This window comes from Phaethon aethereus (assembly GCF_964289735.1).
Source record: "Phaethon aethereus genome assembly, chromosome: 16".
Taxonomy (NCBI): domain Eukaryota; kingdom Metazoa; phylum Chordata; class Aves; order Phaethontiformes; family Phaethontidae; genus Phaethon; species Phaethon aethereus.
Window position 1 is genome coordinate 14270065 of NC_138592.1, and position 20333 is coordinate 14290397.

Below are 20333 nucleotides of genomic sequence, written 5' to 3' on the forward strand. Positions count from 1 at the left end.
GTAGTCTTGGGCTGGTTGTAGATGAAGACCAACAACTAAATCAGTAGAATACCACTGGAAAGTAGGCTGCAACCACAAAAAAGAACACCTTAGAATTTACCACATTTGTGCAAGTTTTCTCCAATTTTCCTCTTCTCCCCAAAACAGGAAAAAAAAAATTCTTAATATTCACCACTATATTTTACATCTGAAAAAAAAAAAAAAAGGTAGCAGCAGCACAAGACTAAAAAATATTCTCCTTAGAATCCACAAAAGGCGTTTTGAAGCCTGAACACTTCCAGGTTACTGCCAGCAGATGCTATAAAGGAGCAGCGCTTCATTAAAGTTCACCATCCAGTTAATGCGAACCGAAATTTAACCCCCTTCCTTAATGATGCTTCAGAGGTACCTAGACCAACCCTGAAATAGGGACTTAGCCTTGTACAGAAAGGTACGACAGACAACAATAATTATAGCCAGCAGGACTTCTGGCTAGTTTTACAATATTTTTATATGCCCTTCAAATAAAAAAAACAAAATTAAAACCCCCCAATCCTCAGGCCAGCAAAACTGCATCTCAATGCAATATTTGTGGATTTTCTCTTACTGTTAGGCCTAAACCTCTAAGCTGCTCTCATTCTGCATAAGTCGCTCCCCAAACCTTTCTGTGGTTAACGTGCATTGTTTCCCTCCAGCCTGCTTAAATGTTTCTTGCTAATAGTTAGCAGCCAGGAAATCTTGCTTCTTATTGTTTCAGCCAAGACATCCTTCTCAGATATACCTCAGTGTACCATTCCAAAGGGCCATTCAATTCCTGCTTAGACAATTATATGCAAATACACTCCAATTTCTGACTCAGAATTTAACCCTTTTCTCTGCTTGTTAGACAGCATACAGACTAGAAAACTGATGCGAGCACATGAAAACTCTGACTGACAACGTTAGCTGCTATGGGTCCTTGCCCTTCTAAGCTTCCCAGATACTTAGGGTTCTTCTCCTGATGAAATACCCAACTTTGTATATAACTAAGAATTTCAAGGCTCTTGAAGCATCAGGTTTGCTTGCTACAAGGGGTGATGGAAGCAGCATGAGCAAACCCAGGACATAAAACTCTCTCCAGTTTTTAACTTTTTGCTGCTTTCTGACTTCTGCATAAGAGTAATCAACCAGCACTGCTGGAGAATGACACAATTCCTTCTGAGGAGGCCCTTCACACAAGAAATGGCAGGACAAAGCCAGGAAGTCAAAATGGCTTCTCATCGTTTGGACCATGAGTAATGGGTCAGCTCCTTTGAAGTCACAAATTTCCATTTCTCCTTGTAATACCCAACACAGAGGGAGCGAGAGGAGCTCAGCCACTACCTGATCTCAGCTATGGGAGGAGTACACAGCCCCACAAGTGGCAGGAGGAACCGGATTAATTGCTGGGTAAAGTGCAAAGAACACAGAGCAAAATGCCAGGGAAAGAATCCAACTCTCTGGCTCCAGATGATGTGGAAGATGCCACAGGCAACGATGACGTGCATGGGCTGCAATCTCAGGTTCCAGTAGCACAGCACAGAATTCACCATCCAAGTGCTCTCAGAAAGGGCCAAAAGCCCTTAATCGATGTTAAAACCTTGTCCTGGGCTTAACAGCACATGCATTAATTGCATGTACGCTTCTTTTTTTGGGGCAGGATCCACCTCCATTCTCATTTCTGCACTAGCAGGTCTTCCTCTCCTTGTCCCACACTAAGAGGCAGTCACTTGTGCTGAACTGCGGATTTTTTTTCCAGAACTGAAATTCTGAAAGAATGAAGCAAATGTTTCCTTGCTCTCATCTTCTTTTAACCGCTTTAAAAAAAAAAAAAAGTTTTTCTTTCTCTTGATTTAATACATCTTTGGTTTCATTGCAAGCTTTAGCTTGTGGTCCCTATTCTGTATTTATGAGGCTATCCTGGCTCTGAATATTTCCATTGTGGCAAGGCGGTATTTGCCAACGCAAAGATTCTGGATTCTGTGGAGGGATTCAAATTCAATTAGGTTGTATGGAGCTGTCTGTCTTTACAACTGTTTTGGTTAAAACCTGCATCTCATGATTTCTGTAATAGCAGCTAGTCAACGGTTTTCATTTATAAGTCGGCCTCCTTCTTGTTCTTTTTGGGCAGACATTATTGAATAGTCATCAAAATTAGCATCGGGTCTTTTGGGGCCCCTTTCCCTCTCCAGCATTTTGTCTCATCCAAGCAGAATAAGCCCAATCCAACACTGATTTCTCAGAAATTTTCTTCATTCACTGAATAGCTCTGGATAAAACCTCTGAAATCTTACACACAAAGCTTGAGAAGTTAGATACTCTCTAGTAAGAAGGGGAGGTTGCAGAAGCCCTGCTGGAAATGCAAGGGCCTACCTAACCGATGATTGCAGGAGTTATGAACTGTCACACCTTACTGGCATTAGGAGACAGAGTAAGCACCAATTACTGGGAAAACAAAAGAACCAGCATAAAAACTTCCCTACCACCCAGGTACAGTAAACCGAACTGGTACAAACACCAAGGCTCCACCGAGTCATTTCTCAGAAGTCTGCCGTAACACATCCAAGTTTTGAATCACAAACTGAGAAACCCGGGGGATGGCACGTTGTGGCTCTCTGGAAGCGGCTATATTCCAGGCAGGCCTCCGAAACAAGGCAGCACACACTAGCTCAAGCCCCGGCACGGAGCACCCAAAGCGGTCTGTACGTGCCAGTTTTACACCAGCAGTTTACTGAGCGCTGTTCACCAGCCACCTACCGGGACCAGCCATCTCCCCCTCCTCCAGCCGTGCTGCTGAAGCCATGGCAGTGTGGTTTTGCAGGAAGGGCAATCAAAGACTTGAGAGGACTTAAGTACAGAGTTAAAAATGTGTCATCAAGCCTATCCATGACTGCAAGGTAGAGCAGACAAAGTGGTTTTCTCATTAAAGATTCCCAAAGGACTGGAGTCCAGGATTTCCCAGGAGATCACTCCAAAGACTGATAACTACCATAGGAATACTTTCCTCCAGTAAGACAGTTTAAGTAACTTTTGTGCATAATTTTTCTTGAAAGGATACAAAGGACTGAACAAAGACACTACACCTAAATCTAAATATTTCTTGTAAATTTCTTTCTAAACATCCTGTGTTCCAAATGCTTTTAAAATGCCCCAGCAGCCATTAGCATAAGAGTGAATAAACAATTATGAATAATACCTCAATCTTCATCAAGTTATATTTTATGTGTTAATATTTACCTAAATCCATCCCTTGATCAGTTTAGTTCCCCCTTTCCTTTCTCCCCCTCCACTTTGCTATAGTATTTGCTATTGATGTTCCTGCCCATGATTGCTATCCTCCAGGCACAGCCTCGCCAACAGAAGCGGCTTATCCTCCCAGCTGCTTTGTGCCCCCGCACATGGTCACAACTGCATTATGAGCATTGCCAAAACATTTGTTACTGGCTTGAGATCTCTTGTAGTTATGATTGCTTCAAAATCCCTTCCCCTTCCATTTGTGATCCTGCACTGTGACAATTTTCACTGCCCTACAAAGTAAACCTCTTAGTTTTCTAACCTCATCTCTACCACTTTTCTATGCCATGGTCAATGACATATCTCCATGTCTTCCCATAGCTGCTGCTGAACTGAAGGCCCAAGAGCACATGGCAGTAGCAGAAATACCATGAGCTAACCCCTCCTTTGCTCTCCAGAGTAGGGGTAACAGTCTTCTAAGAAAATTATGTCTTTATTTCACATTCTACCTCTCAACCATTTCACCCCCTTGCTCAACACTCACTCCAGAAGGGTGTTTTAAAACAGTGTTTTCTGTGATCTTTCAAAAAGCAAAAATAGTAACTCAGGTGTCGAAGCATCCTTTACAGCACTAAGAATTCATGCTGTGATAGATTTTACAGCTATGACACATCACTTGTCATTCTTCTTAATTCGTTTTTTGTTGCAATCATGCATTAAGCTAAGATTGGAAGTTCTTTAAAAAAAGCAGAATTTCTACTCCCAGAATTTTCCATGACCACTTCTGCAGTATATATTCAAATGTTCGGAAAATTTCAAAGGAAAAAAGAGGCACAAGATTATGGATCTCAAGAAACAGATGCAAGCACATGACCTCTACATATTTTTAATAAAATCGAAGCCTTTCCATATCCGTCCCTTCAAGCCCTTTAGGACGTACCTTTAAAAAACAGGAAACTAATATTTGTACAATTAAATATTTAATTTTCCTCTGAACAGTAGTAACTTCGGAAGTCATCTCTGACAGACTGCCAGGAGAATGATTATTCAGTATTTTGGGGAGTGCCCCATCATCCCAGCTCTTTATTGTATTTTCCTTTTCAGTCGCTAACAAACATGCATCAGTCTGGATAAGATGTCTCTTTCCTCACACAACTTTTCACAAAAAAGCCTACAACCAAAGTAAATGACACCTCCCCCCCCGGTTTTCATTTTAACACAATGGCATACTATAGAAACAGAACTTCTGGCCTATACAGTGATTCTGGAAAGCGTTCCACGGGGAAGCTGTGAACGGTTATCCTACAGCTGTGGGGCAGTAAACAACACGGCCAGTCACCAGCTGGGTCTTTTGCACATAGCTCTGATCAAGAACATATCACAGCCCCCAAAGTTTTAGTCATAAAAAGAAACTCTGCTGGTGATACTAAGCTGGGAGAAGTCCACATAAGAACACCTACTTCCAGACCCTCTCCAGCAACTAGTTTCTTTGAAGCGTGGCTCAAGTTTCCTGTAACTAGTGTTTCCCCATCCTCCACAACCCCGGATGGAGCCTGCCATCCTTGCTCCTGCCAACCCAAAAGCCAGGCATGAACCCAGGTGTCCTAGGATAAAACCTGTTGTAGCATCTAGCCAGGTCTAGTCATTCCCACGAATCCCAAACTACTGCTCTACTCACCGTCACTGGAAGAGCAGCTAGTCTTCCAAGACAAAGAACAGGTCTGGTGAATCTCAAAACCCCATGGCGCTTCCAAGAGCTGAACAACTCCGAACACAGATCTTTCACACCAGCAGCTCTTCAAAATCACTACAGAATTTACCAGATAGTGATAATAGCTTCTAATGCTTGTTTTGATGATCTTACTCTCAGAGAAAATATATTTTTACATATTAGTTGATTTAGTTAACTTCTCAGTGACTACTTTGTCCTTGGAACTGCTTAAGTTTCTTCTTTAATTCACTTTGAAAGAAAGCAAAATCTGTAGAGAGATCTAAGCAGCAGCAGAGGGGCAAGGAATATCACAACAGTTTTCTTTCTACTCATCTTCAGTCACACAAAATAAGACTCCTGAAGTCCAACACTACCACTTTTGAGCATTTCTGCTGTATGACAGAGCTCTGGTCCCTGTTATATAAAAAGCATGTCCAGGCTTTCCAATACTCACTAGCTGTCCTCTACTGAAGAGGCATAAGCCTGCTAAGATCCATACAATTAGAGCTACTAAAGTGGATTATATTCACGAGAATGTTTTTTTGTTGTTTTTGTAAGAAGGAAACAAAACTGATTAGGAAACAAAGTATCTTCTCAGTGTTAGAAGGAAACTACTACAGACTACTGATAACCTGTAACGGTAGGAGCTGGAAATCTGGATGTCTGAGGCAGAACATGTCTTCCCTCCACAGAGAGGTTTTTTTCAGAGTGGATAGTGACTACATTGCTAAAGGAATCATCTAGTCCTAGGAATACAAGATCATGAAATACAGCTGGAAAAATGGACTCTCTTTTTTCCATTCTGATTGTTTCAGCTAAGGCTTGGCAATCCTGTGCAAGTGAGACCAGTGCTGATGATTTGCTCTTGGGACTGTACCAGAAGCATTCTGGTTTGCCAACAAATCACTAGTGAGTCCATTATTATACTGTTGTGTCTACAGGGATTCACATAGCTGCACCTGAATATCACCTGGTACATGCTTTTCACAGTTGGCTTGCAGCAGATGAAGGGTGTGCCCTCTTGCTAAGGGGATTTGGACTTGATCAGCTGAGCCAAAGCGTTCCTTTGCCTTCAAGGAACCACGGCATAAACCCAGTCAGGTCTTATTTACAGCGCTTGTGTGCACACAACACAGCTGTGCCAGGAGAGGGACTACAGACCAGCCAGTTCACAAGCAACATTTTTCCTTATTAGAAAATGTGTGTCACTTCTGCAAAGTTGGTCTGCTTCTAGTTTACCAATATCTGAAGAGTCCCTTTCACTTGTTCTGTACTCAGTGCTAGGGCAAACCCTGATACAAGGTTATGCAATCTGAAACCAGTGATTCAGGCTTGCATCCAGGGCAGCAGCTGATGCTAGCAATATGGCTAAAACGGATATATGAACAGATAATGGCAATATCTACTGAAATCTGCTTTATCCATCAACCTTCATATTATTAATAATAAAGAAGAGAGGCCAACCAGCAGGAAAGCTATGGTTCCTGGTAGGCGTGTAGAGCAAGAACATAGAAGGATCCAGATTTCGGAGCCTTAGCTGGCCTCAAAAATGCCAGATATTCAGGTGGCTGTTGCTGTCAAAAATATTTTTATGTTACAGAATCATAGAACAACTTGTGTTGGACTAGATGACCTTTAAAGGTCCCTTACAACTCCCCCTGCCATGAGCAGGGACATCTTCAACTGGATCAGGTTGCTCAGAGCCCTGTCCAACCTGACCTGGAACGTTCCCAGGGATGGGGCATCTACCACCTCTCTGGGCAACCTCGGCCAGTGCTTCACCACCCTCATTGTCAAAAATTTCTTCCTCATATCTAGTCTAAATCTATGCTCTTTTAGTTTAAAACCATTATGCCTTGTCCTGTTGCTACAGGCCCCGCTAAAAAGTCTGTCCCCATCTTTCCTATAGGCCCTCTTTAAGTTCTGGAAGGCTGCAATAAGGTCTCCCCAGAGCATTCTCTTCTCCAGGCTGATGAACCCAAACTCTCTCAGCTTGAACTCATAGGAGAGGTGTTCCATCCCTCTGACCATTTTTGTAGCCTCCTCTGGTCCCCCTCCAACAGGTCCATGTCTTTCCTGTGCTGAGGGCTCCAGAGGTGGACACAGTAAGATCAGACTGATGAACTCTCAGATGTAGTCTTGTCAACAATTATACTTAACAATTCAATGATAAGTCCCTGTTTTCCTCATACAAAAACGGGTCTTGAGATCACCTAAAACTTTGTTGAAGAATAATGCCACTGCTGCCCACAGAAGGGTACTTATTGTCTCCCAGAGATCAGATACTGAAATACAGTGACAACACTGAAGAATAACACTACTGAGACAGCAGGCACCACAGCAAGGAACAGTGTTTCCCAATCTCTCTGAATTAAGATCTTGAAAAGGGCTTCTCTTCCTCATGGGATACCAGCGGTGCAGTCCCTGCAGCGTATGACCCAAAACTTCCTTGCAAAGAACAGGAAGAAAGAGCTCAAAGGACATCCTCCCAACTTGTTCTTCTAGACCCCAACACAGCAGCTTGGAAACTTGATCTGCTCTCACGCTTTTTAGGAGTAAATGAGTTAAAAAACTTAAGCAAGGGCTACCACACTGCCACTGAGGAGTCAACTTCAGGAAAACCACCGACATTTTGATAAAACTGCCTTGTACTTCTTTAAAAGTTACATCAAAGTGTTTTACATTTAGATCATCTACAAACAGAAAACTGCTTCAAGGTAAAAGTACACAAACACACACGTAATTTACAAAGTTCAAAATCATTCAGGGAGTTGTTTTTCCCCCCTCTTAGTCTAAGTGATATAAAAATGTGTTCCTACAGCATTTATGAAGCACTGGGAGCCCCAGGCATCCAAGCTTTAAGTCTTTCAGGGCAGCACAGTGATACTGAAATATATAAAGTAGAACAAACTAACAAAACCCCAGCAACAACAACAACAAGAAAAGAAAACACCTCAAACTTGGGCATTATGAGAAGAAGGATATAACTAGCAGAAGTTTCCTCGATTACTGTAAAAGCCTGGTCATTTGCTTCAGCAGTTACTTCCAGCAATTCATAAAATCCCCAAATTAAAACACAGTACCACTGCATTTCTCAAGCAAACCAAAGCCCAGAGTGAAGGTACCACCCTAACAGATTACACAGGTGCACAATGTTGTTATTACAGGTCTGTTTACCTGACTGGAATCGCTAAGGCTGTGGGGGAGCAAGCAAGCAAGAGCATAGAGGTGGACAGGCAAGTCAGTGAGACAACATGCTGCTTTGTCTATGAGCCGTATGAAATACCTTTCTAAAACAATCCCCCAGAAATAACTTCCTTCAAAAAGAGACAGTATCAGGTTGAAATTCATGCAAATCATATGATTTTTCTTAAGTATTAACCAAACTAGTATCCAAGCAAGCTGTACAATAAGGACAAAAAAGCTGTTAAAAATCACCTCCTGCTCCTTTACCGATCTCAGCTACAGAATGAGGCATAGACATTTATGATGAACAAGTCTTCTCTTAATAATTGCTTAGAAATCCTGTTAATCAAGGAAAATACTGTTGTCTGTACTGGTGAAAACCACTTAGAGTAATCCCATTTTTTATTCTACTGCCACTCTTAAGATACTTTAGCTCAATAAATCACCACACGAATGCGAGTTCTTTATCCCATGCTTCAGTTTCCAAGTCTTTGCACCATTTCGCATTTAATCTGTAAAATAAATGCCAATTATTCTTCATAAAAAGAAATGAATTGTCCATTATCCGTGAGCAGCTTCTTAAAAAGCTCAGCATAAGCGCACGACAGGCACAAGACTAGGTTAACCAGATGATTTAATTTCTCAGTATTTCCCAGCATCACAAACTGGGAAAGATGACAGATTTGAAGTAGACCTGGAATAGTTTAATGGAAAACCACCAACATAAAACCTACTCCCTTTCAGGGCTAAAAGGTCTCCTGAGCCCTAATACCATAAGGTTGCATTTGTCCATCAAATATATCCATTCAATTCTGATGCTGCATTGTTACAGTTGCAGGCAGAGATTCCTTTCTTTGCAGGAGAAAGCCACAACCTCTATCATCAACCAAAGCAACAGAGGACGGCTGTTTTACAGCGTGGCAAACGCTTGTCCTGCTCCACCGTCCTTCCACAGGGAGACAGAGGACGGGAAAGAGGAAAAAGGAGCACGAAGGCAAAGAGGCATCCTTCCACCCCACCGCCTGCGGCTGCAGGGTCATCCCGCTTGTGCCAGAACCAAGGCCGGACTGGCAGAGGGGGACGGGAAGCCCCAGAGTGCTCAAGGCCGGACCGAGAGGCCACTCCGCCAGGCGCTGCCTCCAAGCAGACCTGGCGGCAGGCCCCGCCAGGCCAGCCGGGCTCTCCTCGGCCTCCAGGCTCCAGAGACGCCTGACAGCCCCGAGCTGGGGGCCCAGTCCCGCCGAGGGGCCGCGACGGTCGGCAAACACCCGCTCGCAACCCTCGACGGAGCGGGGCCTTGCGGGCCGGGCTCCGAGGTCGGCCGCGGGCGGCGGGCTGGCCTGGGGGCAGGAGGTGCGGCAAGGCCTCCACCGGCCCACCGCCGGAGCCCCAGGTCAGGGCTCTGCCGCCCGCCCGCGGGAGCCCCCAGCCGCACCGACCCCGGGGCCCAGTGAGCCCCCACCGGGCTCCGGCCCGGCCCGCCCCCCCCCCTCCTCAGGTCCCGCCACGGGGCCGCAACCGTCGGCCCGCCCCCCCATCCCCCATCCCCCATCCCGTACCTGCGCTCCCCGCGTCAGGCCGCAGCCACTGAGCTGGCCGTGCCGGAGCTGCGCCAGGATGTTGGTGACCGCGGCGCGGGCTCCGCGCCGGCTCCCCCCGCCAGGCCCGGGGCCCCCCGCCGCCGCCGCCGCCATGGCCGCTCCTGCCCTCGGACGGAGACAAACAGGAAGCGCCCCCTCCCCCGCCGCTTTGTACAGAGCAGCGCGAGGGACGCTCCGCAGCGCCCCCTCCCGGGGCCCGCGCGCACTGCGCCGCCGCCAGGGGAGAGCTCCGCCTACCCGCGGGGGCCGCTGGGAAATGTAGTCCGGCAGGAGAACTGGTGATGAGGGTGCGCATGCGCAGAGCTGCGGCAAGGCGCAGAGCTTGCCGGGAAGGAGGGGGAGACCTCGCCATCCCCAGGTGACGGAGGGCGTGTGTCGCTCCCGCGCTGCGTGGGGCGGTTGCTGTGGGACGGGAGGGCTGAACACCACGTCCATGTGCCTGCCGGCCTTTCTCCCGCCCCAGGCTTACTCCCCGCGATCTCTCCTGGGGGCTGCTGAGGCCCTGAGAGGAGCTGCTTGTTTATTTCCATTAAAATACCCACATATGCTTTACTATTACCTTTACTATCAATTTAGTATGACTAGCTAAGGCGAGCTCTTCAGACACGCAGGCAGAACTAAAAATCCATCACGCAGCACTCAAGGAGCTGTTTGAATCCAATGAGAGCACCCACAAAATAGAGACTCGTGACCCCAGGCAGAGCCAAAATTTTTATGACAAAGGTGCTCTGCCCCTGGAAGACAGGGAGAAAGCTGGACTCAGGCAAACTGCCGAGACAGATGCTGTTCTCCACACCAAAGCAAAACAGCATAAATGCCTCCAAGGGTTTAAAAAAAAAAAAAAACAACCAAAAAAACAATACACAAACCAAAGGAGACGCAGCATATTGGGAAGACAGACACTTGGGAGTGAGCTCTTGACTAACGTACAGGGAGCAGCTCCAGGGGACCTGAGAGGGGACGATGGTCCCACAGGCACAGCTCTCACCAGCGGCCGCCTTCCTCCCTCACTTGTTGCCACCGCTCTGGAGGTTTAGAGCTGCTGTCGCCTGCCCGGTGGAGCAGCCCAGCTCCAGTTCTTGGTGAGACAGCAAGGAATGCAGCATACGCTACGGGTGCTCAAAATCATGACCGCTTTAAATGCGGATCTTAGTTTACATTCCATTTTAACTTCCCTTTGTCGTACAAGGAACAATACAAAGCAATAAAGACACTAGGGATTAACGTGATGCTGAACTGCACCGTCTAACAAGTGCCGTGATGGCATCTAGGTGATGTTTTTGAAAGTTTTACAGCATCACATCTTACATCACTTCTCACCATCATGAATAATGTGTGGGCCTGATGACAATCACAATTTGTATACACCAAGATTTGCTAATGGATGACTTGCAGTTTAGACAAATTGCTGTTCACAGAAAGCCACTAAGGACTGCATTTGAAGAAATGCAAACATGGCAATCTTTTCACTTGCACACTCACACTGCCTCAGATACAAAAGGTTCCTCTCAGGCCCCTTTCTCAGTGCTTCCCCTGCCTCCCCCTTGCTTTTTGCTATGTCTTTTTGCCATTTGCCAGCAATTCATGCAAAGGTCTGACTCTTTTTCCTCTATCTTCTCCTTTGTTAGCTCCATTAAAGTAGTCTTTCACAGGATGTCTGGCCTTTCATCAATCCACAGCCTCTCCAAATCCAACCAATTACTTTTGAAATACGTCAGAAAATCCGGCCTTAAGTTTCAGGCTTTGCAGGCTGCTTAGAGTGGAGAAAAAAAGAACGAAAACAATTACAAGGATGGCATCAACAGCAAATGCTGAATTTGGTTTCTGTGCTATCTTTCACAACTCGACCAAAATCCACAGTTTCCTTCCAGCCTTTGACAGATGCCACAAGTATGCACTGTAGGTGGAACCTTTTCTGTGCTGACCTGCCTCGTTTGGAAGCCATCCAAAATTGCCACTACTTATCTGTGTTTCACGCACACCTCATTTTGGATTCCTGACAAATCTCCTCTATGTTCTGTTAACATGACCAAGCGCTCACCATATTGCTTGATTAGAGCTCTCCTCCAGCTGGAATGTGCCAAAATAGACCTGCCATCTCTTCCCACAGATGTCCCTCATTGTGAGGCCCCTGGGAGCAGAGGCAGCAGGACACCACAAGTTTTAGCTTTATTTTCTTTTTCCCCAGCTAACTTGTGATACTAATTTTGAATCCATCAAATTCTCACTAACAGCAGAACCTCTTACATTATACATACAGGGAATGGAATCTGATCTCTAGTGGGACGGCCAGACACCAACAATTTCATCCCTCCATCCCTTAGAGAGAGATTCCCAAACATCTGTCCTTCATCACGTTGCCTATGAACTATCTCAACTTGTACACGTGTTGCTAAGGCTCAAGCATGCTCTCTGCCCTCCAGCAGTTAGGCCAAGTCATACAGTTTTCCATTTAAAGAAAAGGCTTACTAAGGATCCTAAGAAATCGTATGATGGTTCTTTTTGTTAAAAGAAGGTCTTAGTAAGATGGTAGTCGCTCTCAAATACTGGAACAAACAAAAATTAAGGCTGTCTTGTGTTATTCTGACTCATCCATCCAGCAGCACTAAGCAAGATCCACCTAATTACTCACAGTAGAACAGTAGCTGTGGATAGATGAGTTCTTTCAGCTCCAACAGTGCTGAGGAAAGATCTTACCTCCTAAGGCTACTACTCCTTGGTTCTGCTCCTGGAGCCTCTTGGGTGAGGGCACCAAAATGCCATACTTAGCAGTGACCTACTGTGTTCAAAATCTGCAGCCTATCCCACAGTCCTTCATTTTCCTCTACTTCATGGGTGGGGCAATGCTGAGAGAGAATCAGGACTGAGCACCGAGTAAAGCCATTGGAGAAGGCCTGCGTTTTGTTGGTTTACAGATTAGACAATGAATAGCATGTGAGATATAAACAGCTGCAAAAGAAAAAGGTAACCTTATGGTTACAACAAGGAGCTACTAACAAGAGCTCCATCTTTGTCTAACAATGCCTCAATTTTAGGGTGCTCCACTCAGTACCTCCCCTGCAACAGTTGCATCCATGCAGTATTTCTAGAACAGCAGCTGTCCCACCTGCTAAAAGGAAAGGAAAGAAGTACAGAACTAGAAGGGCCTGTACAGGTTACCAATCCTTCCGACATGTCTGTCTGTCCAAAGTTGCAAATGTCTCTTAGTGTAGTTTGTTCACAACTGCAACAGGATTTCCATCCTGAAGGGTAGGAATGAAGATTTCATGTAACTTCATAGCACTGGTACAGATTGAGACAAAAACAATAGTTTCCCAAAGCTACCCCACAACAGCAAAGACTGGGCACTGACCCAGTTTTATTTAAGTATTTCACTGGCCACATGGATTTATTTATCCTGTATCTCTAACCCACTGAAATGACTATAGCTTGTTTGTGCTTGCTCCAGACCCCTCAATTTCCAGCAGGATTGAAGAAAGCCCGTAATTTTTCTGCCCCACATCCTCTCTTTCTTTAAAAAGAAAAACTCTTTGTAACACTATTGATTTCTCCCTTTCTGATCACTGCATACACCTGTCGAAAAAGACACTAGTAACATGTTTAAAGGTTTGGATTTGTCAAATCAGCTGAACACCAAGAGGTTTCATGCCTTCCATCTGTTAAGAAAGACAGAAATGCAGCCTGGTTTCCATTAGAGGACGGGTCACAAGGCGCTCTCTCACTGCTGGCTGCAGGGAGCAGCTTATGAACATCTGTTCAGCTGTCTCCTGCACCAAGGAAGAGTTGCATTTCAGTCTGAACAGAGTCCCCTTCCATCCTACCCTTATGCACGCCAGACACACAGCTCAGCTGGTCCACCCCAAGGCCAACTTCACTGACTGAGGTGGCTGATGTGAAGTTATGCAAGTGAGGCCCCAAAGGGAAGTTCAGAAGAGGAAGGAAATGGGGAAATTTCATAAGAAAAGCATCTTAGATTCTCTAAGAAGAAAGCAAGCTCCACTGCAGGGTAAATCAAACCTTTGCTATTCCACACTCCACCTCAGTTTGCAGATGACATTACCTGGACGCTTACTAAACCGGTTTCAGGCAGGTGGTACTGACCCACACTGACTCTACGTACAGAGGAACCAAGCAATTTTCTATGTCGCAACTGCTCTCCTCCCTCCATGCCATCCTTCATGCTTGACAGACATGCTAGACCTACAAATCCGCACCTCCACCTCAAAATCAACAGATTTTCTCAACTCAACTGGTCATCAATCCCTCAGGCTAACTGCATATTCATAAAGAGGCCAAGGATAAAAGGTGGAGCACATCGCAGGGGAGACCTGTAGTCTCAGAAGTGAAGCTACAGCTAATAATCCCTGCTTTTCCCCTTCTGACAGTGAACCACTCGGGCTCATTTTTATAGACTAAAGTAAGCTGTGGACTCTGCATAAGCCTGTAAAACTTCAAAACAAACTAACAATGAAATAGATAAGGTACCTGTAACCTGTAGACTTTTCTTCTTTCTGAACACCTGTTTGCTACTTGGGCAACCAATCTGTTTGAAAGTAGCAACTTCACAGCATTAAGAGCTGATATCTGAATCACATTTTATGAAGCAGCAATAGCAGAATTTAATGGGAAGCTGTTTCACTTCGTAATACAATTCACATTGTGAGGTATGACTTTTTCCATTATGAAACTATAAAAATATATTCCCAGAGTCTGAATCAATAATTTAAACCGATAATGAAAATAGAATCAGGTGTTATCTAGGAAGACCTGTCCCAGTACTGCAAGTTTAGAGTTAAAAGACTGACTGGGGCAACTCAGGAGGGAGTGTGAATTCTTAGAGTTTCTCTTCTCTCCACCTTTCTTTGGAGAGACATCTTCAGGGTCTTTTGCATTTTCCCCTTTATTGTGGTCTGAAGCTCTTTTTAAAGTGAATTTCTTGCTTTTCTTCATTGAGTAAAATTCCCGCATCAAGTCTTCCACCTCCCACTGCTCTTCCTGATGCTTCCTACAGCAGTGCAGCGCTGCAGGGTCTATAGGATGAGCCTCAGTGTTGAAGACGTATCCTCCAGCATTCAAGACACATTCCCCGTATGGTGTAATCACCACATCAAAGACTGATCCATCATTGTGAATGAAGTTGTCTGGGTCGAATAGCAGGTACAAGTATTTTACTGTTTCAGCCAAAAAGAAGGATTCCATGCGATTATCCAGTCTGTGATCTCTCAAGTCTTTGATCTACAAGATAAGGAATACAGTGGGTTACAGTTATATTGAATTTACTAAGATATGAACTTAGGGGGAAAAGTAAAACCAGCTTGCAACTCATTTCAGTTAAACAGCACAGTATGGCATCAATTCGCCCTGTACTTTAAACAGTTGTATGCAAATTCATCAACAAGGTTTCAGATGTTTGGAATTAGCATAGTCTAGCAATAAGGAATGGGAAACTAACAATCAGGAGGAATACACTTCCAACCTGGGTAAGGAGGAGAAGAGTGAGTAAGCTTCCCATCATTTCCCCCACTAAGAAAAGTCATAAGGCTTTTACTTACTTCCCAAATCACAAGGCCTTATTCCCAACATTTATAAGGAGTTTTTTTGTAAAACAGAGCTTAATAGTATGTTTGAAATCTTCTATTAAATTATTTTAGAGAAATCACTCACTGCAGTTCTCTTCTGTTTGATCAGAGTTTTCAAAGCATTGTGGGAAAGCAGCATCACACAACTGGGAGGCAGACAGCCTGCATATGAGCTTTCCTGCTGAGCTGGAACACCTAGTACCTACCAAGATACAGGAGGCAGGAGATGCTTTTGATGCTTTCCCATGTTTTGGGCTCTGGTGCAACAGTCAATGACAAGAATTGTCCCACTGGTCAGGCTGTGAGGGAAGTTACTACCAGAAACATGACCAGAGGTTACCAGATCAGCTTCACAAGAGAAATACAAGGGGTTTGCTTGAAAAAGTCCTGTTTCAACCAAAGTGATGACTTGACTCAATGGTAAAGCACCATTCATGAGAACATTTTCTAAAAGCTGATTTTTAGCAGCCATTTAGCTGACTTAGCAGTTGATTTAGCACTTACAGTTGCAAATCCACAGTCCACCTTGCTGATTTTCTCTATTGACTCCACTGCGTCTCTTCCCAGTTCTAAGAGTGTGGGATCTCTTGTAGCACGGTACAGATACATTGCACTCTCAATCAGCTCTGCAAAAAAACCCCAAACATTTGCAAGCATAAAGATTACCCAACCATGTACACAGGGAAGACGAGATATTCCTTGAACTAATTTAACAATATTACTTTAAGATCATCAGGTAAACAGCCTAGCTTGCCTTGTATTTCCTCTGGCTCAAAGCACAGATACTTGCTTTTACCAAGGATGTGCTACAAAGAAATTTACTCTAACCAGATTGCATCAGCTCAGGTAAGAGTGAATAATGCTCCCTTCCCACATTCAGAGAGTGGGAGGGGAACAAGAGAGAAAAGGATTAAAACTCCGTTGTCAAAGGCAGAAAGATGCTTCTAGAATTCAATCCCCAAAATACAGCTTTTAAACAGTAGCATAAGCCTCTGAAACAGGGGTATCTAAAACACCATGAAAGCAAGCACCACGGAAATACTCTATATAGGCAACATATGCACTGTGCTGTGTTTACTTACTAAAGAAACAGGTCTTTTTGGATGCTATAACACATTTGAAAGTTAATGCTGATGAGTATTTTTTGTAGAAGGGTCCAATGTGCATGTCACCTGAACACTCAGACCAAAAGGAAATTAATTATTCTCATTTTAAAAGTTTTACTGATATAATAATCAGGTGTGAATTTATTGGTTTTTTTGGTGAGAGTTGTAACAAACAAAAAAGACAGATCATTTCATCAGAGTATCACAGACAATATATAATCCCTCTTGCATGTTAAGCTTTACTAGTGCAACTAGAATTAGTTTATTTCAGGAACTCAACAGAACTAGAGCAGTCTATTCATACTCACTTTCATTTCCTAAATTTAAAGGACACAGGCAGTCACATTAACATTTCGCATAACATTAAAACATCCCATGTCAGACAGTCTAACACTTAAACATGTCAAACCCTACATTGTGAACCCAGTTCATTAACAGGCCTCTTTTATATAACAATACTGTGGTTTCCTTCCTTTAAAAGGTAGCCCTGCCTCTGTGAATGGCAGAAATCAAAATATGTAGCTTTGACTATGGAAATCACTGGTAAAATGCACACAGGAACTAAGCCACAGCAAAACTGGGGAGAAACTTTTAGAGGGCAGGTGTTGCTGACATTTGATCTTCCCACCACAGCAAAAGCAGGACTCCATGCTCCTTTTTATTTCATTTCTGCTTACCAGGCCTGAGTGGATATCCTTCTCTCTTGTCTACCGTATAGCCCTGGGGAATGTTGTAGAACTCAGGCAGCCCACCAAACTGCTTCCAGACAGTGTAATAGTTGAGGAAGGTTCGCATAGCATTATCTACATCCCCAATTAGGCTCTGAGAGAGACGAAATAATTAGCAAAGCAACATCTGGGTGAAGAAGAAAAAGCACAGGAATTGATGCATCAACACTCCTATAGTCAAAGCAAGAGATAGTGACAGAAAAGGGTTGTTCAGCAGGTCTGAATGGCGTAAGTAATATTTAGGCACGATACCTTAAAAATGGGTAGAATCATAGAATAGTTTGGGCTGGAAGGGACCTTTCAAGGCCATCTAGTCCAACCCCTTGCCATGAGCAGGGACATCTGCAACTAGAACAGGTTGCTCAGAGCCCCGTCCAACCTGACCTGGAATGATTCCAGGGATGGGGCACTGACCACCTCTCTGGGCAATCTGGGCCAGTACTTCACCACCTTTGTTGTGAAAAATTTCTTCTACATATCTAGTCTAAAAGGGTAGGGCTAAGGAGGTAGGTGCTGCTTTTCTGTTGGATCACATTCTGCATACCTAAATAATAGGAAGTTTCTTTAATTTTTAGTTAACCAAAGGCTGGGTTTCTTCAGTTAACATTTTTTTTTTACTCAATCACAGCATCCAGTCTATTTCCGTGGGGATAACAAAGTCCCAGTAAGTACTGATGGGAAAGAAAACACCTCAATGGGAAAGTATTCACACAAATAAAACATTTATGAGGTGGTGGAAAAAGAGGTGCTTTTTTTTTTTTTTGCCTTATGTTCCCATCTGGATTATGAGACCACTGTCAGTGGAGTTTGCTACTACAAAACTGCCCTCCCATCATGTTTAAGGGAGATTTTTTTTTTTATAGACCATAGATAAAGGCAACATCTGCTCTTCTACAGGCTCAGACTAGTGTAGATTTCACAAGATATCAAAACAAACTTTTAAGCCAGCACAGATGAGGCTTATATTTGTAACTTCAATATTAAAGACCAACCGAAGACAGATGAACAAAATCACCACATGCTACTGGTGTGACAGCTCTTACCTGTAAGCCTGGCCAGTAAGCCTCCAGGGACTGAAAAACAGGCATGGACACTGTTCCTTTGTACATCTGAACCCAGAGGTACCAGTCATCAAACTTCGTGTAATTTTTGATAGCTTTGTTATATTCTATAAAGAAACATAGACAGGTAGGTAATCCAACAAAAAAAATCTTTTTTTAAGAATGAGAGAAGCCCCTTTTTCCTTTGAGCCATGTCAAATGAACGACTTCTCAGGATGCTCACTTTGGTAACTCTTTGTTATCACAGATTGTTCAAAAGTACTACAGCAAGTGCTTCAGGAACAGTCTTGAATGTACCCCATTAGATTCTTCATCTTCTTCCAAAGTCCCACAGCTTTTACAGGTGCAGTCAAGGAGGCGTTCCTGGGACCCTTCACACAGAAAACAAATTGCTCACCTAGAAACATGGACATCAGCTCCTTGTCCTGCAGGAGAATGGCTCCTTTAACAAGATATTCAAAGTAGGAGTCCACTCCGGCCCCAATGCCAGCATCTTGGGCCACCCACTTGGCAGTTATCACATCAATGTGGTTACCAACCTGCAAAAAGTGAGGGGAGGAGAAAAATAGGAAGTTAAAGTGGAAATAAAAATAATCTACTAAATTATAATTAAAAAAATCCCCACAACACAACCACACAAGAAAACCTTGACCTTTTTTCAGACTGGCCATTTCACAGATTTGCAATGTCCACACCAACTTGCATTTGCTCCACTACAAGACACATTTATCAGTATCAGAGAAGTACAAACTGTAGAAAATGTAACTTTGATTTTATGCTTCCAATATAAATGTTGGACTGGCCAGAACAAAACACCATTATGCTACTGTAAAAACACACAATTTCAACATATGTCTGGTCCTAATTCACATCCTACAAAAGAGTAGGAGGATGAAGAGGTACAGATACAGAGGCGGAGGCCAAGGATATCAAAGGCATGAGACATGCCATTATTTAAATAGATCCTTCAAACCTGGGACTCTTCAGCCTAGAAAGTGATCCAGATGATAAAGGGTATAATACATAATCATTACTTCCTCAGCAAAGATAAAAAACCCCAGCTATTCAGTTTCTTTCTTGAACAAGGATTAGTGGAATAAACAAAAAAATAAACAGTGGAATAAACCAAAGCAAACAAAAGAAAACACTTTGTTATACAGCATATGAATAAATCTGTTCCACTTCACATATGCAACACTAGGAGCTCACAGAAAAAGCAGCTACAGAAATTAAATCAAGAAAGATTGACCAGGAGATAGTGAACACCGAAATAATGCTTCTATCTGTGGCTATTCCTGAAACACTAAAGCTGTAGAGGCTGGGTGTATCTTGTTGCACTTTCTGTGCTCTTATTCTCTTCCGTAGGCCGTTGCCACACCAGGCATCAGACAGACTTTTTATTTAATCTGTTACAGCTGCTGTTACAAAAACTGCAATATCCAGTAGAAGGCATTTGTCTCCCAACCACATCTGTTATGGAACAGAACAATAGCATAATGTTGGGTTGCACCACTAAAGCAGAGATGTGGATGCCGCAGGTGTTCAGGAACAATGTCAAACAACGCGACTTCAGCCCAGTTATTAGCACTGTGGTTATTTATCTAGTTCCAGCTCCTCTGTTTACGCTTTTCATGCTTAGAATTGCATCCACAAAACTCTACAAAAAGCAGGTCAGCAAATTCAAAGTCCATTTCTCACTCACCAGCCCAATATCTGAGCGGTTTTTCCACAGTGCCTTCAAAGCCTTCCTGGCAACATCCTCAAACACTGAGTCACCTGTAAGGTGGCTTAAAGTGGCAAATTCCACTATAAATGTACCGATCCCAGCAGTACAGGTAACTGGAGTCTCCCCTGGGTTTATTCCGTGCAGCAAGTTCACTGTTCCATATGGCATCCCAGTTGGCGTTTGGAAAGCTGAAATATAGTATTTTTGGTTCACATGAGTATTCACTGTTACGTTTGACAAACTGTCAGGCAAACACGTGCCTCAAATTCCACTGCACACAGGCAAGAAGCGGGACTGGAGCAATTGCAGTAACTGCAAAGAATAAAATGAGAGGTAGTATGATCCTGGGAGGGACACAGAGGGTACCCCAAGCTACACACAGTCCTAAGAAGGTACTGCAGACC

General features: G+C 43.9%; 2 protein-coding genes across 2 annotated transcripts in view; both read right to left on the bottom strand.

Moving 5' to 3' along the window:
- Positions 1–9822, bottom strand: part of TRPC4AP (transient receptor potential cation channel subfamily C member 4 associated protein) — a gene marked incomplete at its 5' end in the record, with an annotated part of 37204 nt that extends 27382 nt beyond the window's left edge. The window contains one exon of the mRNA XM_082007371.1: positions 9688–9822. Within this exon, the coding sequence (XP_081863497.1) occupies positions 9688–9822 (135 nt within the window). The remainder of the gene's footprint in view (positions 1–9687) is intronic.
- Positions 9823–14475: 4653 nt separating this feature from the next.
- LOC309410731 (ER degradation-enhancing alpha-mannosidase-like protein 2) overlaps positions 14476–20333 on the bottom strand; it is a gene marked incomplete at both ends in the record, with an annotated part of 96187 nt that continues 90329 nt past the window's right edge. Inside the window, 6 exons of the mRNA XM_082007177.1 lie at positions 14476–14964; positions 15813–15934; positions 17092–17236; positions 18186–18310; positions 18601–18742; positions 19906–20170. Coding sequence (XP_081863303.1) covers positions 14476–14964; positions 15813–15934; positions 17092–17236; positions 18186–18310; positions 18601–18742; positions 19906–20170 — 1288 coding nt within the window. The remainder of the gene's footprint in view (positions 14965–15812; positions 15935–17091; positions 17237–18185; positions 18311–18600; positions 18743–19905; positions 20171–20333) is intronic.